This window comes from Triturus cristatus, chromosome 3_2, assembly GCF_964204655.1.
Source record: "Triturus cristatus chromosome 3_2, aTriCri1.1, whole genome shotgun sequence".
Classification (NCBI taxonomy): domain Eukaryota; kingdom Metazoa; phylum Chordata; class Amphibia; order Caudata; family Salamandridae; genus Triturus; species Triturus cristatus.
Window position 1 is genome coordinate 343,190,554 of NC_140584.1, and position 27,092 is coordinate 343,217,645.

General features: G+C 47.9%; 1 protein-coding gene across 10 annotated transcripts in view; it reads right to left on the reverse strand.

Annotated features, from left to right (window-relative positions):
• The window catches only part of SRRM1 (serine and arginine repetitive matrix 1), a 639,067-nt gene that overhangs the window by 285,346 nt on the left and 326,629 nt on the right, over positions 1-27,092 (reverse strand). For 7 of the 10 annotated variants that reach the window (XM_085647825.1, XM_085647824.1, XM_085647831.1 and 4 more), the window contains one exon: positions 13,113-13,205. The exons of the other annotated variants lie outside the window; for them this stretch is intronic. In XM_085647825.1, coding sequence (XP_085503951.1) covers positions 13,113-13,205 — 93 coding nt within the window. The remainder of the gene's footprint in view (positions 1-13,112; positions 13,206-27,092) is intronic. 10 annotated transcript variants of the gene reach the window in all.

Genomic DNA, 27,092 nt, shown 5'->3' on the forward strand with positions numbered 1-27,092 from the left:
AACACTCGCGCGGGAAGGGAGTGTTGGGGTTTGAACTTGGAAATCAGCATTTGCATGCTGTTGATTCTCACTAAATTTGGCTGAGCTGTGGCCGCCAGAGTGTCTATGGTCGCACCCAGGTACTGTTGTACGTGTGCGGGTTGGAGATGGGATTTTGGGTAATTTAGTGAGAACCCCAGACTGTGAAGAAGGTGAATGGTGCGGGACATGTGGCTGGCACATTGCTGGGCTGACTTTGCTTGAACAAGCCAGTCGTCGAGGTAGGGGTAGACATGAATGTGTTGCCTCCGTAGATGTGCGGCCACAGTAGCCAGGCACTTTGTGAAAACTCTGGGCGCTGTTGTCACGCCGAAGTGAAGAACCTTGAATTGGTAGTGCTGCCCTTGAATAGTGAACCTGAGATATTTCCTGTGTGATGGGTGAATGGGTATGTGGAAATACGCATCTTTGAGGTCTAGCGTGGCTAGGAAGTCTCCCTGTTTGAGCAGTGGTAGGACTTGTTGCAGGGTGAGCATGTGGAAATGCTCCGAGAGAATGTAGCGGTTGAGGGGTCTCAGGTCTAGTATAGGTCTGAGTGACCCGTCCTTTTTCGGTATTAAGAAGTACAGGGAGTACACCCCCGTACCTTGCTCGTGGACGGGTACCACCTCTATTGCGCCTTTTTGTAGAATACTTAGCACTTCCTGCTGTAATAGCGTTAAGTGCTCTGAGGACATAGGACGGTGTTTTGGCGGTATTGTGGGCGGAGTGGAGGTTAATTCTAGGCAGTAACGGTGTTTGATAATATCTTTAACCCACCTGTCCGTGGTGATGGAGTTCCACGTGGACAGGAACCTTTGTAGCCTTCCCCCGACAGGTGTTATGTGGTCGGGAGGAAGGGAGAGGGCGTCACTGTTTGTTCTTGGGGGAGGACCTGGTGTTTCATACAGTTTTTTTGGGATCGTGCACAGACCGAAGGTTGAGCAGTTTGCAAATGTTGTCAGGTGCCACAGAGGTATCACTCTCAAAACCCAAGGAGTGTAAGAAATCAGAAAACACATGCGCTGACTGACAACAGTCAGCGTCCCTCTGGGCGCGCCGTAAGTGCTTCGCTGGGAGCGAATAAGGAAGTTGTTCGGAAAGAGTAAAGCCAAAAGGTTTATCCTCAATTCCAAATTTTAATTCATGGATGTTCAGATCAGTTCATGTGATCGAGTGATGAAAACATTGCATTCATGAAATAACATCACTGTGTTAAATCTTCACTCAGGTGTTAAACTCTATCCCAATGCATTTCGGGCCCCTCTGGCCCTTCATCAGGGGAATCTATATTACAAAGAAAACATGTTCATGTCAGTCATTTGTGGAAAAAATGAGGAATTAACCAAAAATCACAAAAGAAGAAAGGACTACGCCTATCAACAGGTAAGTTTACGCTCAACGAAACAAATATATCAATGTTGGCTTAATGAAACAATGTCAATATACCCCTAAGGACCAAAAAGACTAAAGTATTTACGGATAGACCCACTCACTAATGAAAAGTGAGAAGAAACAAATCACCCTCGTGCGTTTGCTATGGTGTACAAAAAGTGGTGAAAACAAAGACAGCGCTAAAAGTGCCTAAACTCAGTTAAAAGACCCGTGAGGCGTGTGAAAACGCTTAATGCAAAATTCAGGGAGGTGCGCTAAACTGATGGGAAGAAAGTTGGTCAGCGAGTTGAAACATGGGGTTCTAATTAGTCAAGGTCAATACGATACGCTAAGGCGAACGTGCAGCTTACTGTGAAAGCAAACGCTCTCTACCTGATTTGTTCTGATTTTGCCGGTCAGTCTAGCATCGGGGTTTACAAAAGTGTGGTTGGGCGTGCTCTTAAAAAGCGAAACACCGGAAGTGACGTGAGCGGTAATGGGACGGCAAGTGTGTGTTGAAAGACATTGGTTAAACATGGGCGCCATCTTAAAAGGGAGGGAAAGATGACTAACAAATACGTGTATCAACTTTAAAAAAAGGTGAAACATAGAAAAAACAAAAACAATAAAAGCAGGTATTCACACGACAATGAGCTCATTGCTCATTGTCGTGTGAATACCTGCTTTTATTGTTTTTGTTTTTTCTATGTTTCACCTTTTTTTAAAGTTGATACACGTATTTGTTAGTCATCTTTCCCTCCCTTTTAAGATGGCGCCCATGTTTAACCAATGTCTTTCAACACACACTTGCCGTCCCATTACCGCTCACGTCACTTCCGGTGTTTCGCTTTTTAAGAGCACGCCCAACCACACTTTTGTAAACCCCGATGCTAGACTGACCGGCAACATCAGAACAAATCAGGTAGAGAGCGTTTGCTTTCACAGTAAGCTGCACGTTCGCCTTAGCGTATCGTATTGACCTTGACTAATTAGAACCCCATGTTTCAACTCGCTGACCAACTTTCTTCCCATCAGTTTAGCGCACCTCCCTGAATTTTGCATTAAGCGTTTTCACACGCCTCACGGGTCTTTTAACTGAGTTTAGGCACTTTTAGCGCTGTCTTTGTTTTCACCACTTTTTGTACACCATAGCAAACGCACGAGGGTGATTTGTTTCTTCTCACTTTTCATTAGTGAGTGGGTCTATCCGTAAATACTTTAGTCTTTTTGGTCCTTAGGGGTATATTGACATTGTTTCATTAAGCCAACATTGATATATTTGTTTCGTTGAGCGTAAACTTACCTGTTGATAGGCGTAGTCCTTTCTTCTTTTGTGATTTTTGGTTAATTCCTCATTTTTTCCACAAATGACTGACATGAACATGTTTTCTTTGTAATATAGATTCCCCTGATGAAGGGCCAGAGGGGCCCGAAATGCATTGGGATAGAGTTTAACACCTGAGTGAAGATTTAACACAGTGATGTTATTTCATGAATGCAATGTTTTCATCACTCGATCACATGAACTGATCTGAACATCCATGAATTAAAATTTGGAATTGAGGATAAACCTTTTGGCTTTACTCTTTCCGAACAACTTCCTTATTCGCTCCCAGCGAAGCACTTACGGCGCGCCCAGAGGGACGCTGACTGTTGTCAGTCAGCGCATGTGTTTTCGGAGGACCTGGTGTTGCCATATCCGCGTCCTCTGCCCTTTGTGCTTGAGCCACGATATCCACCCCGGGTGTTTTTATCGTAGGAACTTTGTGTGTTTCCTTTGTTGTAGGTTTGCTTTGACCCCTGTCCTCTACCTGCTCCTCTATTTCCGGGGCGACGAAAGGAGTCGCTCCGAAAGGTCTGCGTTTGGAGAGCCCCCATGGACTTTGCAGTGTCTGTGTCCTTTTTTATTTTTTCTAGGGTGGTGTCAACCTCTGGCCCGAATAAGTAGTCGGGGTTGACCGGCTGGTTGAGGATGTTATTTTGGACCTCAGGTTTGAATCCGGAGATTCGTAACCAGGCGTGTCGTCGTAACATGACGCTAGTGTTTATGGCTCTGGCAGCTGTATCTGCGGCATCCAGTGCACACTTATTGGATGCGTTCGTGAGGAGTTGTCCCTCCCTGATGAGGATCTCTGCTCCCTCTTTGTATTGGTCAGGGAGATGTTGGAGTAATGTTTCTAATGTGTCATAATGTGCGCGATCGTAGCGAGCTAGGAGCGCCTGAGTATTGGCAATACACCATATGTTAGCTGCTTGGGCTGTAACCCGTTTGCCGGAGGTCTCTAGCACCTTGGACTCTTTGTCCGGGGGAGGAGCATCCCCTGTTGTCTGCGAGTGCGCCCGTTTGCGAGCGTTCGCGACTACTATGGAATCCAGAGGCAACTGGCCTCTAATGTAGGTAGGGTCCCCAGGCGCCGACCTGTATTTCTTGTCGATCCTGGGGTTTATTACTCTTGCCCTGGTGGGTTCTTTGAAAATGTCCTTTGCTGGTTTGAGGACACCTTTCAACATGGGTAGAGTTTTGATATTCCTTTCTGAGGATGCGAAAGTATCCATGAGAAAATCGTCCTCGATGGTGTCAGAATGGAGTTGCACACCATGATTGGCCGCAGCGCGTTCAATGAGGGCGTTGAATGCGGCAGTGTCCTCTGTGGGAGACGTTTTTGCGCCATATAGCTGCGTGTCCTGCGTATCCATAAGTGCACCTGGGTCTACAGGGTCATCACAAGCCTGGTCAGGGTCCTGTTGGCCTTGAGGGTCCATCTCCCCGGGGTAGGGGACGTGGTCACCCATGTAGTCCTCCAAAACGTCGGTTTCGGAGTGTGTTGGAGAGAAGGACAGTGGATGTTGGTAAGAGGTATGGAGAGGTTCGTAAAGAACTGGTTCCGAATCCACTGGCAGTTTTTGCTTTAGCGGGATCCGGTAGGAGTCCAAAGCTGGCTCGGAAGTTATTCTCCTCTTGTGGAGCATCATTCTGCCGGTGTCGGCATCGATGATGTGCGATGGTGACATCTCCACAGGAGAGCGTTCGGCAGGTGTGATCCTGGTGTGGGTGACACGTGTTCTGATTTCGAACAGTTTTGGGGCCGTGGATGGTGGTAGGCCAAAAGTGATGTTGCCCGGTGCCGGAGAAGCTTTTTGAGCTTTTTTCGGGTCGGAGCCTGACGTGTCCTGGAGGGCTGCCTTGTCTTTGATGCGTTGCAAGGACGCTGCAACTTGCCGCACCTGGAGCGCCGACGGTTCTTTGGCGCCGACCGGTTCTGTAGAGGCGGGCGTGGACTTTTTCGGCGCCACTGGGTCATCGAGCCGAGGAGAGGTAGTAGCTGTCGACGGCGTCGATGAGTGTGCCTTTGGTGCTGCTTTCGAAGCGGTGTGAGACGCAGCAGCCATTTTGACCTTTGTGGCCGGAGCGGATTGTGTTGGTGCCGGGAGCCGAGGCGGTTTGGCGGGACCGATGGTCATTTTCCGTGTGTCGGCGCCGACGTCGGCTGCTGCAAGCTCGGCACCGAAGTCCCGTTTGGTGCGGTCGGTGCCGACGGGTTTGGCTGGCGTCGAAGGTGTGGTGGGCTTCGATCCGACCAGTGTCACTTTCAGTTTCGGTTTCTGATGAACCAATACGGCTTTCGGTTTCGATGAAGGGAAACCAGTCGTTTTGGGTAGTAATGGCTGCCGCTGAATGTCCGAGGCCGGGCCAGAGGGCGGGGCCGAAGAACCGCGGGATAGGTCTTGGGTAAGGCCCGAAGGCGATCCCTCGACCGGAGCCAGAGACTGACGCACTGGGATATCCTCAGTCTGTACGGGTAGGCCTTGCTCGTCACCGGAGCTACTCTCTTCGGCCCCTAAGGCCTCATTGTAGTCTCCTACCTCGGTGTCGTCTCTGTGAAAGAGTTGTTCTTCGAAGTCTTCCGATCCGGAGCCGTGTTCGGAAGCGGGGCTGGAGGGTAGGTTCTCCACTTTTTCGACCTCTTCGTCCTCGGCGCTGAAGATGTTGGTCGGGGCCGGTGCCGCGTGCTGCGCTTCAAGTCTCGCTGCTCGTCGATTCCGGAGAGTCTTTTTGGATCGGAATCGGGCACAGGCCATAAATGTGGACTCGTCGTGGTCCGGTGAAAGGCATTTGTTGCACACCGGGTGGACGTCGACATGGGGATATTTCGCATTGCATACAGGACACCGCTTGAATGGTGTCCTCGATTCCATCGTCGATGTCGGGTCGATGGTCGGGTAAGATGCGAAAAAGTTGTTTTTGAAGTTAGTAAACTAACAAATAACTATCGATACCGATCGGGAACAGTACCGACGCGAACTAAAGGCCTTTTGGCCTGTAAAAAGTTTTTCCTAACTTGAGTCAAGATAAGCACATCCAAACCCAATGGCGGAAAAAAACAATCTGAGGATGGAGAGGATGCCCATGCGCACTGTAGTCCAGGGGAGGAGTCACCTATCCCAGGATACTTCGAAGACTCTTCCAGGACAACAACGTGCAAACATCCGGACCCAACACTAGGCGGCGATCTATGCACAGATATGAATTCAGCAGCCCACATGCCTCGAACAGGAGCGTTTTCTTTTTCGATGAGATTTTTTCGGCACCGAGGGCAAGCTGACTCGAGCCCGAGCTGCCTGAAGGCTTGATGGGCTTCTTAACCGGGCCCGAAAGCGAGGTATGGGAAGCAGTCTTTTGGATCATACCTAGGCCCAAAGGTGTGACCGAAGCCCTTTTCAATGGCGTGGAGGGGGGTTTAGGGTCTGGGTCGACGTTTGTACTCGCGCCCCTCTGTGCCGGAGTGATGTCCTCAATGTCGGAGTCGTCAGCTTCGGAGGTGCTGACGATGCCCTCTTCGGTGTGCTGTTGTTCCGGAACATCGACTACTTCTTCGAAGATGTCGTCGGGGATCGAAGTCGACGAGTGAGCCATTGGTCTCCTTGCTCGTCGGTCCCGGATCATCGTCTTCGATCGGAAGGAGGCGCAAGCTGGACAGTCCCTTGCCTCGTATTCTGGAGAGGCAGAGGTTGCACACCTCATGGAGATCGGTGTGGGGAAACTTCGACCCACATCGAGGACACTTTTTAAATGGCGTCCTTTCCATCAGCCAGGACCGGAGCCCAGGTAGGCCCAAAAGGCCTTTGTCGACAACCGGAATCTAAGACTTCGATTGTTGAGAGTCGCGTCGAGAACGCGATCGACAATACCGTCGAAGGGGGGAGGATTGCGCGCCGAATAGGGAAACTGGAACGGTTCTGAACTGGAGCGCGAAGAACACGTCCGAGCCCGATGGCGGAAAAAAACAATCTGCGGATGGAGCAGAAGCCCATGCGCAATATGATCTAAAGGGGGGAGTCACATACCTAGTGACTTCCAAAGACTTTCCAAGAGAAAAACAACTGCAACATCCGGGCCCAACACCAGATGGCGATCTATGCACAGTGTGTAATCTGCAGCTCATATGCCTCGAACAGGGCATTTAGGAAATGGGAGGTTCATTTAGAGCAAAATGCACACTCATCCTTAATGATATGCGAGGCATCATCTACTGCTGCCACAATCATAATAGTGCACTGTTAAATGGATTCTAACTCATTCTGCACACAGACTGCTTGCCAAATTCTCTTCTTTATCCGAGTATCTTCGCATTAATAAAACATTGCGGAAGACACTCACTCATATAAGGCTTCATTTGTGCCAGAAACCTATTTATTTGAGTTTGTAATCGGTTTGGTTTGATTAACTTTATCATCAATCAAAAGGTTTGCCGCAATTTTTTTTGAGAGAACATAATAAATTGCCATTTCCACTGGCCTCATAAATTAAAGTAGTTGATAGGTACCGTGGTTGCTTAAGTGTAAACATTTTTGTTCTGAAAAGATAGCTTACAACGAACATATCTTTGCATGCTGTTAGACTTCGCAGCCTTGCTGTGTCTCTATTCATACATCTACTAAACTCCAAAACAAATAGATAAAAGACACTCATTTACAACGCCAGTAGCTCTAACTCTCACAAACGCGAGACCTATTGCATTGCAAATGCTTGTTTAAACTCTGGAGCAGCAACATTGTCGTGGGGTCACCAGGGCTTTAAGTGGAAGCTTTTCCAATAATATTCAAGCCATAGTTGCTGCTTATTTATCTTATGCAATTAACCGTTGAAAATCACAGATTTTTAGCTTATGTGTTTTTAAGCCACGCCCTTAATTACATTGGCCTCTCTAAAGTGGTAGCTTGGTCGAGCAGTAAGGCAGTCTCAGAGGACAATGTAAAGCATTTGTTGCACACACTCAGTCAGCAAATGGTCTCACACACAAGAAATTAACTCTAGGCCAAAGGTTTATATATAAAAAATATAAACTTGTTTTATTTTAGAACCAACAATAGGTATCAAAATATACTTTCTCAGACTGAGATGCTTTAGATAAATACTTTTGCAATAGGCAATTGGCTTTTGTAGAAAGTTACAGGTTGTTGTAATAGGCAACACAATTTTAAACACAATAATGCATTGAGTTCAATGGAAGTTTTAAGTTATTTGCAATAGATTACTTTCAGGATTACTTTTTGTAATTCCAGGACTGGATCCTAGATTCAGTCCTGGGTCAGTTCTTAGAAACAAGTGATAAAAGTCAACTTAGTTACTGTTATGATTTTTAGACAATATTTTGCTATTTTAAAAGTTGACACTTCATAGAAAACAGTCAAGGATTCCCAATGGAAGAAAATTCAAGTTGCAGGTATAGTATGTTCTTGTTACTTTTGTAATCCAGTACTGGGTGCCTACACTCAGAACTGGGACATCTATCTAAAACAGGTAAGTAATTACGTTTTCACAATTTGTACGATTTTTAAAGAATATTTGAAGTTTGCAAAAATCGACACTTAGAAGAAATTTCACAGAAAAACAGTCAATGATTTCCTATGGAAGAAAAATGGGTTACTGGTAAGTACGGTTGTGAATATTTTTCAGGGTCAGTGCTGGGCACCAAGATCCAGCACTGGGATTCCCACCTAATAGCAGGTGAGTAATTTCGTTATTGTTACTCGGCTGATTTTTGGTGAATATTTTAAGTTTTGAAAACTCGACACTTGGAAGAAATTTCAGAAGAAACCAGCCAATGTTACCCTATGGAGAAAATTGAGTTATTGGCTTTCAGGTAAGTACTCGGCTGGCAAAGTTAAGGTTCTGGGCACAGACTCAGGGGTATCCCAGGGTCAGGTAGGTACAGTTGTTACACCCTCAGCGGCACAGGGGCAGCCGGGTGCAGAGTGACTTCGGCCCAATGTTATCCTATGGGAGGCAGGGGGGCCTTGGTTGGTGGCTGCGGACTAGCAGGCCACGCACCTGTGGGAGCTGGTCTCCTGGTCACTTGCTCAGGGCAAATGGGGAAGTAGATAGGTGTAGAGGTTACACTGCCAGGGCCACTCGGGCGGCTGGGTGCAGGGTGCTTTTGAGCCTTCGGGCCATCAATTGATTTCAATGGGAGAGCTCCGGTTTGGAAAAAGACTGCAAGCTCGGGTACGAAGACTCTTCAGGTGCCACCACCACTTCGAGAGGTAAGTTGGGTAGTTGGAGGATAGGTAGGTACCCAGGAGTTGGGCACAGGGGCCGCCGGGTGCAGGGGTGCCTTTTAGCGTCAGGAAATCTTACCCTCTGTTGATCGCGGTTGGGGGGGGTACCTGGTTCTGAGGCTGCAGGCGTAGTCAGGAACGTCGAGGGAAGTCCTTGAGTGCCGGACTCGGGTCACAGTCGCCAGGGGGGGGGGGGGGGGGGGGGGGGGGGGGGGAGGAGGGGGGTCGTCCTTGTGGTCTTTTTTCAATCCAGCACAGGCCAGGCTTGGCGGGTGCAGAGTGTGCAGGGTTCGCAGTTCCAGGCTGATGCCAGGGATTAGATGCTGAGTTTGAGCAGAGCCTCTGCTCATGGGAGTCCTAGGTGCTTAGAGCCAAAAGGTAGCCAGGTCCTCCGGGGTTTGTGAGGTTGCTAGCCACAAGAGGTGCCGGGTTGTAGCAGGAGATGGTTCGAGGGTCGACAGGCCGGTAGGGCTGGGGCCAAAGCAGTTGGTGTCTTCCTCTTCTTAGCAGCTGCACGGCAGGTCTTCGTTCTTCTTGCTCTTCTTTGTATTTTGGAATCTGGGGAAGGAAGGTCCAGGGTGCCCCCAAATACTAGATTTAGGTGTGTTACAGGTAGGTGAAGGGCAGGGACCAACGGGTCCCTGTCCTGGGGTGGGTACACCCCCTATTCTGCCTCTCTCCTGTGGGAGGGGGGCAGTAGCCTAGTCCTGATTGGGTAGGGCCTCCCAACTTCAAGATGGCGAGAGCCCGGAGATGTGCTTCACCTCGCCTCCCCCACCTGAGGGGTGGGGTTGGCAGGCTAGCACATCCCCTCCCCCACCTGAGGGGTGGGGTTGGCAGGCTAGCACATCCCCTGTCCTTATTTGGGGTTTCCGGCCAGGCTTCCCGCCAGAGTGGGGCCTGCCAGTGGCCTGGGGAAACTCACAGAGGCGGCATGCCTTTAAAGCTTCCCCCTGCCCATCCTGGGGGGTGGAGATCTAGCACCTCGCCCAGGATGTGCATTGTTACAGGCCCAGGAGAGCAGGGGATCTCCTACCCAGGGGTCCAGCAACATGTCTGCTGTGTGGCAGCCTAGGCAGTCTCCCAGGCCAGACGTGGATTGTATGGTTAGGTTTCAGGGGACATCTCTAAGATGCCCTCTGGGGTGCTTGGTACATTAAATCCCACACTGGCATCAGTGCGGGTTTAATGTGCTGAGAAGTTGGATACCAAACTTCTCAGTCTTCAGAGTTGCCAATATGGTGCTCTGGAGTTCGTGTTTGACGAGCTCTCAGCACCATGTACTCTTAAATGGCAGCACTGCACTTACAGTGCCCAGGAATGGACCTGGGTACTGTAGGGGCACAGGGCTCATGCACCTGTGCCCACACCACTGGCATAGGGCACCCAGCTAGTGGGGTGGCTGATGTATGCCAGGGCAGTGTAGGTGGTGGACATGGCACACAGGGATGTGTGCCATGTCGACTCTGTTTTCTCTTGTACCCAGACACTCAGCCTTCAAGGTCAGTGTGTGTTAGGGTACAGGGCCTCTAAGGGTGGCACAATGAGTGCTGCAGCCCTTAGAGGCCTTCCCTGGTCACAAGGCCCTGGGTACCATTTACCAGGGGCTGACATGTGGCCAGGGTTTGCCAATTTGGGTTTTAGGGAAGGAACATAGGCCCTGGGCACCTGATTGGCAGGGGTCCAGGGCACACTCAGTCAAAATACATTCTGCAATTCAGCAAAAAGTGGTGCATACCATGCAAGAAAGATGGCACTTTCTCACAACCAGCGTTTCACAATTAAGAACTCTGCATTGAGGAACAGCGAAAGCGTCCACAAGACCCACGTCTGCACCCGACGCCCACGGCCCGAGTCCAAGTGGCCCACTGGTCCTGTGAAGGTTCCCAAGCGATTCCGAGCAAGAGTCCACTGTGTGCTGAGGCCTGCCGGACTCCACATCGATGCCTGCAGCCTCTGCATGACTACCTACCGAACAACGACCTGCTCCTGCAAGCATTTCACGACATCAAAGGACACCCCAGCACACAAAACCCCTGGGGCTTGGGAAGTTCCACTCATGGTGTACCTACGTCCCCAATCATCAAAACTTACCTGGGAAGCTGTTGGTTTTCTTCGTCAAGCCTCTTGGCCAGAGCCTGCATCCTTTTTCCAAAACCAATCTCCCCCATTGATTAGCAATGGGCGCCTGACGCCATGTTGGCACTCTGCACCAGGCCGCCCATGTGCCGCTGAGGGTGTATGTTTGGTGCTGCCCTGTGGCCCCCCCCAGTGCTGGTCCAAACCCCTGGAGCTTGACCCCAAACACTGCTTTTACTTACCTGTAAACAGCACCTCTTCGATCACCCTTTGTTTATCGGTTAACATTGGGCACCCAACTCCGAATTTGACCTCTGCAGCCAGCTGCTCCTGTGCCGCTGGCGGTTCAATTTTTGGTGCTAACCTGAACCTTGCCTGGTGTTGGGCCACCAACTCCAAAGACTGGATTTGTAACTCATGTACTTAACTGCAAATCTCCATTCTTGTATTCCTCCAATAGGTTAATATTGTTGAACTGAAAAATTGCACTAAACGTCTACTTTTTAAAGGGAAAAGTAATTTTATTGAAAAACGTATTAACTTTTTAACGTTAATCTCAGTCTTAAAATAAATCTAGAAAAATATTTTTTTTCTAAAATTGGTGTGGATCTTAAGTTTGAATCGTGTGTCATTTAATAATCCCTGTGTGCATAACAAATGCCTTACACTCCTCTGTGTTAGGCCTAAGAGTGCTCGCCCACACTACCCCAAATAAAGCACTTTGGATTTACATTGAGCCCTGTACACTTCTGGGGAATCACTGGACTCTTTAACCAATAATTGGTATATCACATAGAGCCAGCTTCCTACAACAGTGGAGACAGATGCATTGGTCCTGGGTTGGTGAGGCCATCTGGGAGAGATGGAAATCGGAGGCCTCTGGTCTCCAGCTGAAGCTCAACTCACATCAATTTGTTTGAGCTAAGAACAATTCACTTGGTGTTGAAAGCCTTCCTGCTCATCATTAAAAGAATGCGAGTGAAGGTGGTCACGGACGACACCACTGACGTGGTACTTAAACAAGTAGAGAGAGGTGGAGTCTTGAGTCATGTGTCAAGAGGCTCTATGGCTGGCTCACTAGAGAATTTCTCTGGTGGTGAATAACCTGGTGGGATTTCTAAATACCTGGGCCGAAGAACTCAGCTGTTTATGCCGATCAGACTATGAGTGGCAGTTCCACCCGGAGGTTGCGCAGGGCATGTTCCTAGAATGGTGAGAACCGTGGCTCAATCTTTTTACCACTATCGAACATGCAGTGTCAACACGTTTGCGCACTGGAATTTGCAAGGGGAAACAAAACTATATTCTGTCCCTAAAGATGTAGTTAAAGTAGTTTCAAAAGGTTTGAAAGGACTGCTAAAGAGAAAGAAGCCAAAAAAGGCGAAGCTCAGTGCACCAGGATCCTGTCACCAGAAGTCGGAAGAAAAAACGAGTTCAACCGCCACTGATAGTTTTTCAGCCTTTTACATTGCAGTCTATTAGGCTACTTTGTTCTTATTTGCGAAAGTTTTCATGACACTACACAGAACATAGTGACATTTCTCTGCCTTTTTAAATTGGCTTATTTTTTAAAGGAATTAGGTAAAATTACCTATAAAGCCTTTTATAGGCTGTCAAAAGTTTTTTTATTTTTACAGAAATGAGCATTAAAAATAAAATGCATGGATTTTTAATTTTTTTTAAATAAAAAGTGCTCCTGGAGCACACGCATGCAGTGATGTGATCTAACGGCTAGAGCTACCGACTTTGAAACTGGAGAACCAGGTACGTATCCTGGCATTGGCTCACTATGCTGTGATTCTGGGAGGTTATTTGAGCTCTCTGCCCCTAAAAAATGTGTCCCGTCTGATTCTTATGTCAGAGGAGGTATTGCAATTTGCCAGAATTCACATAATATATAAAACTTCGAATTTTTTTTTTGAAAACCCCAAAAAAAAACGAGCTTACGAACACCAAAGATGCGCATCTGGAGGAGAATATAAGAGCACTATACAAAAAAAGGTTATTGACACTACTTGGATATATTTAAAATTTGTATCCAATCCAACTAAAATTATATAATTAGAAATGGTCTGCATTACCTGTACCAGATGAAGACTGCCTATTTTGTCGTCTATACTGGCGTCTTTGTTGCACAGAATCTGCAGCTGCCATTCTACTCCCTTTGTCATCTTCTACAAAACAAGTGAATGCATATCAAAACTTTGCATTTGAACACATTTTAAACTGAACCGATTCATACATACCCACACACATATGCATACCCGGACACACACACACACACACACATATATATATATATATATATACACATACACACTGAAAAAAACCATAGGTTTCGGCACGTTATAGTTAGGAATCAGCATTTAAAAAAACCTTAGAAATTCACTGAAAAAAACATAGGTTTCAGGGCTGTTATAGTTAGCTGGACATTTCACTAGTACAAAACCATTGAAATTCCTCCGTTATAGTTAGTTCTGCTAACTATAACTCGCGCGCCCGCAATCCACTGCTGAAGATGTCACATATTACATCATTCATGACATGGTCAGCGACATCACTGATGACATCATCCAGTGAATGTGGTTTGGTTCGTTATTTAAATATGTATATATATATAGCAATCTGCATTGAAGAATGAGTGGATATATAAATATCTGGATGGAGGATTTAGTAGCAGCGTGATTGACTGTTTAGTTGACTAATTTATAGTGTCTCACTAAATATATTGGATAGTGATTAAACTGTGTGAATATCTGTATCACTTTGTCAGTTGTTGTGTAAACTGCTGCACCAGTTGGTTACTAGCTACGTGAAGGTCTATATTAGTTATTGATTAGTTAACTGAGTGTTTGTATGGGAGAGTGAATGTGTGTGTGGTTCGGTGGGGGGGGGGGGGGGGGGGGGAGGGGGGGTGACTGCCCAAAGATGTGTAATTAGTTGATTAAGTAGGTATATGAGGTTAAGACTGCATGTGGAAACAGTTGTTTGGGTGAGTGAACATCTTTATGGGTGTGATGATGAGCAAATACATCTCTCAATGGTATATGTCCAACAAACTTGAAAAATAAAAGGCAGTGTAGGTGACAGTTGTATATAAATAAGTATACATAAGACTCAGTGATTGTATGAGTGACTGTATGGATAACTATACTTACAATAGTGATTTTATAACACTAAGAATTAGTTACTAACTATATGAATAAATGAAGTGGTGTTTGTATAAGTGTGTAGCTGACTAAATGTAAGTATGATCCATTGTTTTGTAAGTGAGTAGGATGACTGCGTAAGTGAATAGGATGTGTGCTGGTGTGTAATGTCGATATAGGTGTACAAGTATATTTGAGTGTGCTATTGATCATTGACAGCATGTTGAGTGAATCTATAGGTAAGTGATTAGATGTGTGTGTAGATCTAGAAATCACTGAGTGGGTTTTTAGAAACTTGCATTGGTGTGTCAATGGATTCAAATATGGTACTCTGTATTTTACAGTGAGTGATGAAAGGTTATACTAGTGTATGATGAGGTGTATCCGATTGTCACGTGGATGTCGTCATCAGTGATGTTATTTGAGATGTCATCAGTGATGTCACTGACCAAGTCATGAATGATGTAATATGTGACATCATCAGCAGTGGATTGCAGGCACGTGAGTTATAGTTAGCAGAACTAACTATAACGGAGGAATTTCAATGGTTTTGTACAAGTGAAATGTCCAGCTAACTATAACAGCCCTGAAACCTATGTTTTTTTCATGAATTTCTAAGGTTTTTTAAAAGCTAATTTGTAACTAGAACGTGCCTGAAACCTATGTTTTTTTCAGTTAATTTCTAAGGTGTTTTAAATGCTAGTTTCTAACTATGCCTACAGAGGTAGGACATGTGAAGAAAGAAGAAAAAACACACAGAAAGAAGAAAAAGAAATGCAGAAAGAAGCAAAAGAAGCCCACAAAGACGAAGAAAAGTGCAGGAAGAAGGAAGACATGCAGAAAGAACCAACAGAGGAGCAGAAAGAGGCCTTGTTGCAAAATCATCCAGTACCCTCAACTTTTTCAGATGGGTACTGGTGGTAACTGACTGACTAACCAGTCCTAGAGCCAGTGCTATGCTAAAAGACACTTAGAATACAGTTAAAACACCTACATACACTAGTAAACACTATGCGTTGGGGTACCCCTGTGATTAGAATGACCTCCTCTGTAAGCCCTTAGTACATAATAGGGCAGGGGGATTAAAGCTACCTCTTAAAACACGCCACAGGGCGTGCTTGCACACTGGTGAAGGGGGGGGGGGGGGGCTTAGTTGACGTGTTCAAACATGCCCTGTGGCCGTTTTAATTTGGAGGATAATGTCCCCTTGAACCCGGAGTGTCCCTTGGGTCCAACTATCTTACCAGGTATCTCTAGTTAGTGCCACAGAGCTGCATTGCAGAGAGGTGGAAAAAAGGGCACGGCCTGGACCACCTCTCTGCAACGCAGCGCAGTGGCGCTTACTGGAAGCACCTGGTGGACTAGTTGGCCCCCAGGGGCCCTCCGGATTGAAGGCAAATTATTTCCCCATCTTAAAACGCGCCACAGGGCATGTTTGCATACGTCACCTCAGGCCCCCTCCCTTCACCACTGTGTAAACGCGCCCTGTGGCCGTTCTAATTTGGGAGATTAAGTCCCCTTGAATCTGGAGGGTCCTTAGGGTCCAAGTAGCCCACTAGGTACCTCCAGTAAGCACCACAGAGCTGCATTGCAGAGAGGTGTAAAAAAGGGCAAGGCCTGGACCAACTCTGTGCAACGCCGTGCAGTGGCACTTACTGGAAGCACCTGGTGGACTAGTTGACCCCCAGAGTCCCTCAGGATTGAAGGGGAATTATTTCCCCATGTTAAAACCCGCCAGAGGGCGTGTTTGCACACGTCACCTCAGGCCCCAACCCCACCCTTCACCACTGTGTAAACACGCCCCGTGTCCGTTTTAATTTGGGAGAATAAGTCCCCTTGAATCCTGAGTGTCCCTAGGGTCCAACTAGCAAACTAGCCCACTAGGTACCTCCAGTAAGCGCCACAGAGCTGCGTTGCAGAGAGGTGTAAAAAGGGGCACGGCCTGGGTCACCTCTCTGAAACACAGCGCACTGTTGCTTACTGGAAGCAACTGCTGGGCTAGTTGGCCCCTTGGGGCTCTCAGGATTGAAGGGGAATTATTTCCACAACTTAAAACGCGCCAAAGGGCGTGTTTGCACACGTCACCTCAGGCCCCAACCCCTCCCTTCACCACTGTGTAAACACGCCCTGTGTCCATTTTAAGTTGGGAGATTAAGTTCCCTTGAATCCCGAGTGTCCCTAGGGTCCAACTAGCAAACTAGCCCACTAGGTACCTCCAGTAAGCGCCACAGAGCTGCGTTGCAGAGAGGTGTAAAAAGGGACGTGTGATCTCTGACCACCTGTCTGCAACGCAGCTCCCTGGCGCATACTGGAGATAATTGGTGGGCTAGTTGGCCCTCTGGGACCCTCAGGATTCAAGGGGAGTTAATCCCTCAACTTAAAATGCGCCACGGGGCGCGTTTGCACAGTAGTGAAGGGAGGGGGCGGGTCCTGAGGTGACGGCGCGTTTGCAGAGTGCAGCAAGAAGGGGGCGTTGCCTCCGTGATCCCGTTTATTTTTTTTAAGAAGGGGGGTGGGGGGCTGTGTGCCCCCCCCCCCCCCCCTTTTCTAATTTATTGGCCCTGGGGACCCCATCCCCCGGGGCCGGCCTTTGGTTTTTTTTTTTTAATATATATTTTTTTATTTTGGGGAGGGTGGCCGCACGGCCCCCCCTCCCGGGTCACCAATAGCCCCAGGGTCCCATCCCCCGGGGCTGGCCACCTCGTTGGGGACCGTGGGGGGGAGGGGGGTCTCCAATCCCCCCATGGTCCCAGCCGGCTCCCCGCCTCCTGAGGGAGCCGGCATTGCTTTTCCACATGGGGAGCAGCTAACATGCTGCTCCCCATGTGGAAAAGCAATCTGCTTTGCTTCATTGAAGCGAGAGCAGGTTTCCCTGCTCTCGCTTCAATGAAGCAAAGCAGTTTGCAATGACAGGGCGGGAGCAGCGAGGCTCCGCCATGTGGGGTGGTGGTCCCCAGGGCCACGACAAGGCTCCAGGAGGAGGTCCGCACGGCCCCCCTCCCACTTAATTTAAAGCCCCGGGGGGTCGTGGTCCCCGGGCCCCTCATTCCAATATGCATATTGGCCCCGGGACTTGGCCCCCCCGGGGGCTAATAAAAAACTGAGCTCGGAAGCCGCGCTTCGTTTTTTTTTTTCCACTGCGGGATGCGCATCTCAAGATTAAAAAAATTAAATTAAAAAATGTGGGGCCTTGTGGGACCCCCTGAGCAGGCCTAGGGGGTCAGGGTGTTTCTACCCTGCCCCATTTTTGCGTTTTTTTCACTACTTTCTTGTGCCTTGGTTACCGAGGCACAAGATGGCTGCCAACACTTCCCGGTTTGAAGTGTTGACAGCCAATTAGCACAAAGCTCGTGCTCGGGAAGATCCGTGGCCCTAGATATATCTATGTTTTTACTTTTGAATTTCTCAGGAACTACTGAACGGATTTACACCATTTAACCAAAAGGCACGAGTGTGAACCAAGGGCTACCTCTTTGCCAAATTTGGTGTAATTCCGTTCAGCAGTTCGGGCTGTAACTGCGACTAACAGTCCCTATGGAAAATTGCATGGGGAAAACACGTTTTGAAACCCCCCTCTTTTCTCGGCTCCCGCTTGACAAATCACTCCAAGACTTTCAGGATGGGAGCGGACCGGAGGGGCCACGAGTTTTGAAAATTCCGCGAAGAATCGTCAACCGGCGCCAAAGTAATTCCAAATAGAATGTTGCGGATTTCCTATGGATAATAGGTCCTAACTATAACTACCTACTGGCGACTGCCAGTAGCTAATACACATACATACATATATATATATATATATATATATATATATTACCTACTGGCGGTCGCCAGTAGGTAGTTATAGTTAGGACCCTGTTTCCATAGGAAATCCGCAACATTCTATTTTGAATAACTTTGGCGCCGGTCGACGAATCCTCGCGAATTTCTCAAAATAGGTGGGGCACTACGCTCCGCTCCTACCCTGAAAGTCTCGGGGGGATTCGTCAAGCGGGGGCTGAGATAAAAGGGGGGTCCCAAAACGCGTTTTTCCCATGCATTTTTCCATAGGACCTTTAGACAGGGCTACAGCCCGAACGGCTGAACAGAATTACTAGAAATTTGGCAGAGAGGTAGTCCTCAGGTCAAGGAAGTGCCTTTTGTAGGTTTGGTGTAAATCTGTTCAGTAGATTCTGAGAAAATAGCCTTTAAATCAATATATATATCTGAGCCAGCTTACGGTACGCTTACCGTAAGCTTACCGTACGCGTACGGTGGCGTGCGCGAGCGCGATTCTGATTGGCTGTTACATCTAAGTAAACATTCGAATCGGTCGAAACCAGGAAGCGGCGACCGCCATTTTCTCTCTCGCACTCTGAGGGGGGGGCTGTAAACAAAGGCAAAAAACATATAAAGGGGCTGTTTAGACAGCGCCCATGCACATAGCCATGTTAGTTGAGTCCTCAAAGATCCCCCAAGGCCAAAAACGGTAAATTTTTATTTTTTGAAAATTTCGCCGATTACGCTTACCGTACGCGTACGGTGCGCTTACGCTAAAAATGTTAATAAAAAAAAAAAACACTCTGTGCATGGCATATTATTGTCATCACTTACAAATTAAATTTAACAGATTACCTATCACAAGGAAGCGCATAATATGTCCTCCTTGTGCGCACGGTGCGTAACGTGGGCACGCGGTGCGCGTAGCGCACTGCGTGCCCACCTTGCGTGTACGGCACTAACTGCGTAAAGTGGGCGCGCGGTGCGCGAAGCGCACCGCGTGCTCACTGTGCGCGCACGGTGCGCGAAGCGTGCGTGCACGGAACGAACTGCGTTAAGTGGGCGTGCACGCCACGAATGGCGTAAAGTAACTTAGCATTTAAAAAACCGTACAAATTCACTGAAAAAACCATAGGTTTCACACACGTTATAGTTAGGAATTAGCATTTAAAAAACCTTGCTAATTCAATGAAAGAACCATAGGTTTCACACATGTTATAGTTAGCTGGAAATTTTACTGATAAAAAACCAATGAAATTCCCCCGTTATAGTTACTGTAGGCAACTATAACTCGCGACCGCAATCCTCTGCTGATGACATATGTGTCTTTATGAAAAAAAAATATTTGTAATATATGTATAGCTAAAATTTAATGGAAGAAGACATGGGCAAATAAGTGTCTAAATACAGTATTAGCATCAGCAGAGGATTGCGGTCGCGTGAGTTATAGTTGCCTACAGTAACTATAACGGGGGAATTTCATTGGTTTTTTATCAGTAAAATTTCCAGCTAACTATAACATGTGTGAAACCTATGGTTTTTTCATTGAATATATATATATATACACACCCCCCCCCCCCCAACACACACACACGTACATACAAATTAAGTCTCTGAAGACGTTTACAACTATTTGGGTGCATAACATACCATTACTTTTGGGAAATGTTTATTTTAGACAACAGTGGTCCCTAGATTAGAAAATGATGAAGCAACAAATAAAATATAAACTCAGTTGGTACTATATTGATTGGACTTGTCCAGCTGGACAGAGGTCTAATATTTACTTATTAAACAATTTCAAAAGAATGGTTGCACACACTAATACATAAAGTGGGACACAAGCCTGTGTCCTACTAGACCAACAAAATACAAAACACAAAAAGGGGGCTCAGGAAAAGGTCATAGTTTGTTGCATAAGTATCACAATTTTTTAAACAAGCCCAATCAATATAGTACCGACTGAGTTTATATTTATTCGTTGCTTCATCATTTTCTAATCTAGGAACCACTGTTGTCTAAAATGAACAATTCCCAAGGTCCCTGGTTGACTTATTTGGGTTCCCTTGTTGTTTGAATATATATATAATTACTTTTGGGAAAAGCACACAATTACATGCGCACACAATTACATGGGGGGGGGGATATGGGTATTTGAACATTTATTTGTAATTCTGACATGCAGTCTTTCATGTCTTTTTATATGCAAAAGGTATTTTTTCTCTCTACATCCGGTAAGAAACTACTTGCCTCAGAAAAAAAAGCATCTAGAGCCAAGATCTAAGTTACTAAACTTTGGTGGCTATCTTTCTAGTGGATACTCTAGCAACCTGCATATGGCTCCCCGGTTGAGTATTTACAGGTACCAGTGTGGGGTCTTCTACATCAGTGGAGCATAAAGCCCCCCCAAACCCGGCACAACAATGTCAGCTCACCATCCATTTTTACCATGCCGTTGCTTGCAGAGATGAGGAAGTGACAGATCAGACATAGAAGTGCAATGCAACAACTAAATTGGAACCTTTTTAATATGGTGATTTATGACCACTTTACAGAATTGAGAGGAAAGATGCATCACTGAGTGTAAGAAAGTGCCCCTTTTTGACATAGTCTTCCCCCACTTTCTGCATTGTATTTGATGCAGTTTGACATAAGTGTACTAGGTTCCTGCTAACCAGGTCCACAGTGCCAGTACTCTGTCCCTAAAACAAGTTAACTGTTCAAATGAAACCCGAATGGCAATACCTTTAGCACCTTTGCAAATCACTAGTAAACAGTACCCCCGATACATATTGCATAGGTACTAAAGAGGGCCCCTAAGGGATGCAGCAGGTATTGTCCCACCCTAACACACCCGCCACCAAACTCATGCAGACTGCCACTGGAGGCGGCATGAAATGGTGTAGACAAGTGTGAAAACAAGACCAGACACTGTAGGAAGCTGGCTCTGTATACGATATTGAAACTATGTGGTAATACTGTGCACACATTCCATGGGGTTACCCAAAAGTGTACATGGTCCAAAGTAAAACTCAAAGTGCTCTAATAGTGGTAGCGTGGGCAAGAAGCCTTAGGCCTAACACAGAGGAATCTAAGACATTTATTGCAAAACAGTGATCAATAACGGATACACGACTCAAGAAGGAGATCCAGAACAATTTTGGTAAAGAACACTTTACTTACATTCGGTAACAATGTATCTGTAAGAGACATAGGCTAGTTGTAGATTCCTTACCTTAGAATTACCCCCAGGCGCCAGACTGGATGCGGAGAATCTTTTCTTAGCAGTACCCCTTCACGTCAGTAGGTGGCGTCGGTCGACTCCTGTCCATCCTCGGCATCGTGGTTGCCGGGATGACATCGTGGGGCCTACTTAGACGCTGCCATGGCGTGCTGTTGTCAGTTCGGACACGTTTTTCCACGCCAGAAGCGCAGCGCCATGAAAGACACTGACCACTGGTGTGCCACAACTAGGGCCCTGTAAGGGAGTCCCTATCTCTAGAAGTCAGTCAGTTCAAAGAGCGGTGAGGATGGGTGGGGCAGTAAGGAATCTACAACTAACCTATGTCTCTTACAGATACATCATTACCAAAGGTAAGTAACATGTTCATCTGGCTCTATACTGTAGCCGTATTGTATGATGTTTGGTATCCATTTGTCCGTTGTGACCGTCTTCCATTCCTGGAGAAAGAACCATATCCTGCCTACTACTGGTGTTTGAGGAACGGTTTTGTAAAATCATATTTTGGTTTTGTCTTATGTTTTGATGCCCCCCTAGAGGGGTTGTTAGGGTGGGCGTTTGCCTTACGGCGAAGTCACTTGGAGGTGGGTTTGTTGCCCTACTCTCCGTGCCGGTCCTCGTCCGTTTGAGCGCCCTTGAAAGGACTGGCCTCGTGGCTGGTACTGCCAGTGCTGCTGCTGCTGTCCCTGGCCGTTTCCTTGATAACCTTGCTGGAAGGTTTGGTGCAATGTACTAGGTAGGTTGCCTCCCCTACCGTTTGGCCTTCTTGAGGGTGTACTGTAAGAAAGTGGCTCTGTAAATACTGTTTCCAAATAGGTACAGTGTGCACAGAGTCCACAGTCCCCAGAGGTTTGGCAGAGGCTAAAGTTAGATATAACCTTACTGTGAGAAAGTGGCTCTGTATATACTGTTCCTTAATAGGTACAGGGTGTACAGAGTCCACAGACCCCAAGGGTTTAACAGAGGTTAAAGTTCGATATAACCTTACTCTCCAAAGTGGTAGCCTGGTCGAGCAGTAAGGCAGTATCAGAGGACAGTGTAAAGCATTTGTTGTACACACTCAGTCAGCAAATAGTTCCACACACTCAATAACTGAACTCTAGGCCAATGGTTTGTATATAAAAAAATATATGCTTGTTTTATTTTAGAACCAACACTTGGAATTAAAATATACTTTCTCGACAGGAGATGTTTCATAAAAATACTTTTGTATAAGCAATAGACTTTTTAGGAAACAGTTACAAGTAGTTGCAATAGGCAACTCTATTTCTAAACACAATACATTGAGCTCAATGATAAATTCAAGTTATATGCAACAGATTACTTTTTAGATTACTTTTGTAATTCCAGGCCTGGATCCTAGATCCAGTCCTGGGTCAGTTCTCAGAATCAGCTGTTGAAAGTCGACTTTGGTACTGTAATGATTTTTAACTAATATTTAGCTATTTCAAAAGTTAGCACTTAGAAAATATTTCAGAGCAAACAATCAATGATTCCCTATGGAAGGAAATATAGGTTACAGGTACAGTAGGTTATCGTTTCTTTTGTAATCCAGTACTGGGTGTCTAGACTCAGTACTGGGACCTTTATCCAAAACAGGTAAGTAATGACGTTTTCAGATGTTATACGATTTTTGATGAATATTTAGAAATTGCAGAAATCAACACTTAGAAGAAATTTCACAGAAAAGCAGTCAATGGTTATCTATGGAAGAAAAATGAGTTAAAGGTAAGTATAGTTGTGGGTACTTTTCAGAGTCGGTGCTGGGCACTAAGATCCAGCACTGGGAGCTCACCAAGAGCAGGTGAGTAAATTAGTTTTTGTCACTCGGCTGATTTTTGGTGATTATTTGAAGATTTGAAAAGTCCACACTTAGAAGAAATTTCAGGAAAAAGCCAGCCAATATTACCCTATGAGGAAAATAGAGTTTGCGGTCTAAGGGTAAGTACTCGACTGGCAGAGTTGAAGTCCTGGGCATAGACTCAGGGGTCCCCCAGTGTCAGGTAGGTACAGTTAGTTCACCCTCAGCGGTTTCAGGACGGCCGGGTGCAGAGAGAGTTAGGCCCAATGTTATCCTATGAGGGATAGGGGGGGCCTTGGTTGGTGGCTGCTGTCTGGCAAGCCACGCAGCTGTGGGAGCTGGGCTCCTGGTCACTTACTCAGGGCAAGTGGGGAAGTAGGATAGCGTAGAGTTTTCACTGCCAGGGCCACTCGGGCGGCTGGGTGCAGGGTGCTTTTGAGCAGTCGGGCGCTCAATTGATTTCTATGGGAAATCTCCGGTTTGGAAAAAGACTGCAGGCTCGGAGACGAGGACTCTTCAGGTGCCACCACCACTTCGAGAGGTAAGTTGGGTAGTTGGAGGATAGGTAGGTACCCCGGGATTGGGCACAGAGGGCCGTGGGGCGCCGGGTGCAGGGGTGCCTTTTGGTGTCGGGAAATCTTACCCTCTGTTGATCGCGGTTGGGGTGGCACTCTGTTCTGAGGCTGCAGGCTTCTCCAGGATTGTCGAGGGGGGTCCTTGGGTGCCGGACTCGGGGTCACAGTCGCCGTGGGGTCGTCCTCGTGGGTTTAGTTCACTCTGGCACCGGCCAGGCTTGGCTGGTGCAGAGTGGGATGGGATCGCGGTTCCGGGCTGCTGCCAGGGGTGAAAGGTAGGTTCTGAGTAGAGCCTCTACTCATGGGAGTCCCAGGGAATCAGAGTTCAAAGGTAGCAAGATCCTCCGGGGTTTCTGAGGTTGCGGACCACAAGAGATGCCGCGCAGGAGCAGGTTCGAGGGTCGACAGGCCGGTAGGGCTGGGGCCAAAGCAGTTGGTGTCTTCCTCTTTTTAGCAGCTGCAGGGCAGGTCTCTGTTCTTCTTGCTCTTCTAGTAGTTTCGAATCTGGGATCTGGGGAAGGAAGGTTCAGGGTGCCCCTAAATACTAGATTTAGGGGTGTTACAGGTAGGTGAAGGCCAGGGACCAATGGGTCCTTGTCCTGGGGTGGGTACACCCCCTATCCTGCCCCTCTCCTGTGGGAGGGGGGCAGTAGCCTAATCCTGATAGGGTAGGGTCTCCCATCTTCAAGAGAGCCCGGAGATGTGCTTCACCTCGCCTCCCCCACCTGAGGGGTGGGGTGGGCAGGCTGGCACATCCCCTGTCCTTGTAAGGGGTTTCCAGCCAAGCTTCCCGCCAGAGTGGGGGGTTGCAGTGGCCCGGGGAAACTCCTAGAGGCGGCAGGCCTTTGAAGCTTCCCTTTGCTCATCCTGGGGGAGGAGATCTTATCACCTCACCCAGGATGCGTATTGTTGCAGGCCCGGGAGAGCAGGGGCTCTCCCACCCAGGGGTCCAGCAACGTGTCTGCTCTGAGGCTGCCCAGGCTGCCACACAGCAGACGTGGATTGTAGGTTAGTTGTAAGGGGGCATCTCTAAGATGCCCTCTGGGGTGCTTGGTACATTAAATCTCACACTGGCATCAGTGTGGGTTTAATGTGCTGAGAAGTTTGATACCAAACTTCCCAGTCTTTAGTGTTGCCATTATGGTGCTGTGGAGCTCGTGTTTGACGAGCTCTCAGCACCATGTATTCTTGAATGGCAGCACTGCACTTACAGTGCCCGGGAATGGACCTGGGTACTGTAGGGGCACAGGGCTCCTGCTCCTGTGCCCACACCATGGGCATAAGGCACCCAGCCAGAGGGGTGGCTGACATATGCCTTGGCAGTGTAGGTAATGGGCATGGCACACAGAGATGTGTGCCATGTCGACTCTTCATTTTGTCCTGCACCCAGACACTCAGCCTGCAAAGGCAGTGTGTGTGTGTGTGTGTAAGGGTACAGGGCCTCCAAGGGTGGCACAATGAGTGCTGCAGCCCTTGGGGGCCTTCCCTGGTTACAAGGCCCTGGGTACCTAGGGTACCATTTACCAGGGGCTGACATGTGGCCAGGGTTTGCCAATGTGGAGTTTGTGGGTTTTAAGGAAGGAACATAGGCCCTGGGCACCTGATTGGCAGGAGTCCAGGGTACACTCATTCAAAGTACATTCAGCAATTTAGCAAAAAGTGGGGGCATACCATGCAAGAAAGATGGCACTTTCTCACACTTACTCTCTAAAGTGGTAGCTTGGTCGAGCAGTAAGGCAGTATCAGAGGACAGTGTAAAGCATTTGTTGTACACACTCAGTCAGCAAATGGTCTCACACTCTCAAGAACTGAACTCTAGGCCAATGGTTTCTGTATAAAAATATATAGTTTTATTTTAGAACAAACAATAGGTATCAAAATATACTTTCTCAGGATGAGATGCTTTAGATAAATAATTTCAATATGCAATAGGCTTTTGAATGCAATAGACAGTTGTTGCATTTGGCAACACAATTTCAAACACAATAATACATTGAGCTCAATGGGAATTTCTAGTTAAATGCAATTAATTACTTTGAGGATTACTTTTCTAACCACAGGACTGGATCCTGGATTCAGTCCTGGGACATTTCCTGTAAACAGTTGAGTCAATCAATCAAACATTTGTAGAGCGCACTACATACCCGTGAAGGTCTTAAGGCGCTGGGAGGGAGGAGGGGGCTACTGATCGAACAGCCAGGTCTTGAGTAGCCTCCTGAAGGTCAGCAGGTCTTGGGTCTGTCGTAGGCTCAGTGGGAGGGTGTCCCAGGTCTTCGCGGCGAAGTGGGAGAAGGATCTCCCGCCGGTGGTTTTTCTTCGGATGCGCGGGACGGTGGCGAGTGCGAGGTCGGCGGAGCAGAGCTTGCGGTTGGGGATGTAGAAGGAAAGTCGTCTGTTGAGGTAGGCTGGGCCGGTCTTGTGGAGTGCCTTGTGTGGGTGGATGAGGAGCTTGAAGGATATCTTCTTGTTGACAGGCAGCCAGTGCAGGTTTCTCAGGTGGGGGGTGATGTGGCCGTGGCGTAGTACGTCGAGGATCAGTCATGCCGAGTGGTTTGGATGAGTTGCAGTCGTTTGATGAGCTTGGTCGGGGCTCCCGCGTAGAGAGCGTTTCCGTAGTCGAGTCTGCTGCTGACGAGGGCCTGGGTGACTGTTCTTCTTGTATCTGTCGGGATCCACCTGTAGATCTTGCGGAACATGCGGAGGGTGTTGAATCAGAAGGAGGAGACGGCGTTGACTTGCTTGGTCATGGACAGCGTTGAGTCGAGGATGATTCCCAGGTTGTGTGCGTGGTCGGTGGGTGTTAAGGCTGCCCCCAGGAGTCATCCCAGGCTGAAGGGTTGGAGCCGAGGATGAGGACCTCCGTTTTGTCAGTGTTCAGCTTCAGTCGGCTGATCTTCATCCAGTCGGCGACGGCCTTCATTCCTTCGGGGAGGTTGGCTTTGGTGGTGATGGGGTCCTTGGTGAGGGAGAGGATCAGTTGAGTGTCGTCGGTGTAGGAGATTAGGTTGGTCGTGCTGTCGGGCGATGTGTGCGAGCGGGGCCATGTAAATGTTGAACAGTGTTGGGCTGAGGGAGGTTCCCTGGGGTACGCCGCAGATGATCTCAGAGGCTTCGGATCGGAATGGGGGGAGGCGGACGCTCTGGGTTCTGCCGGAGAGGAAGGAGGTGGTCCATTCCAGGGCTTTGTCTCGGATCCCTACAGCGTGGAGGCGTGCGCGTAGTGTGCGGTGGCAGACGGTGTCGAAGGCGGCGGAGAGGTCCAGGAGGATGAGGGCTGTGGTCTCACCGTTATCCAGCAGGGTCCTGATGTCCTCGGTGGCGGCGACTACGAGGGCAGTCTCGGTGCTGTGGTTGCTGCGGAATCCTGACTGGGAAGGGTCCAGGATTCTGTTTTCTTTGAGGTATCGGGTTGGCTGTCGGTTGACGATCTTCGATGACCTTGGCCGGGAACGGGAGCAGAGAGATGGGCTGGAAGTTCTTGAGGTCTCTAGGGTCTGCCTTGTTTTTTTTTAGTAGGGCGTTGATCTCGGCATGTGTCC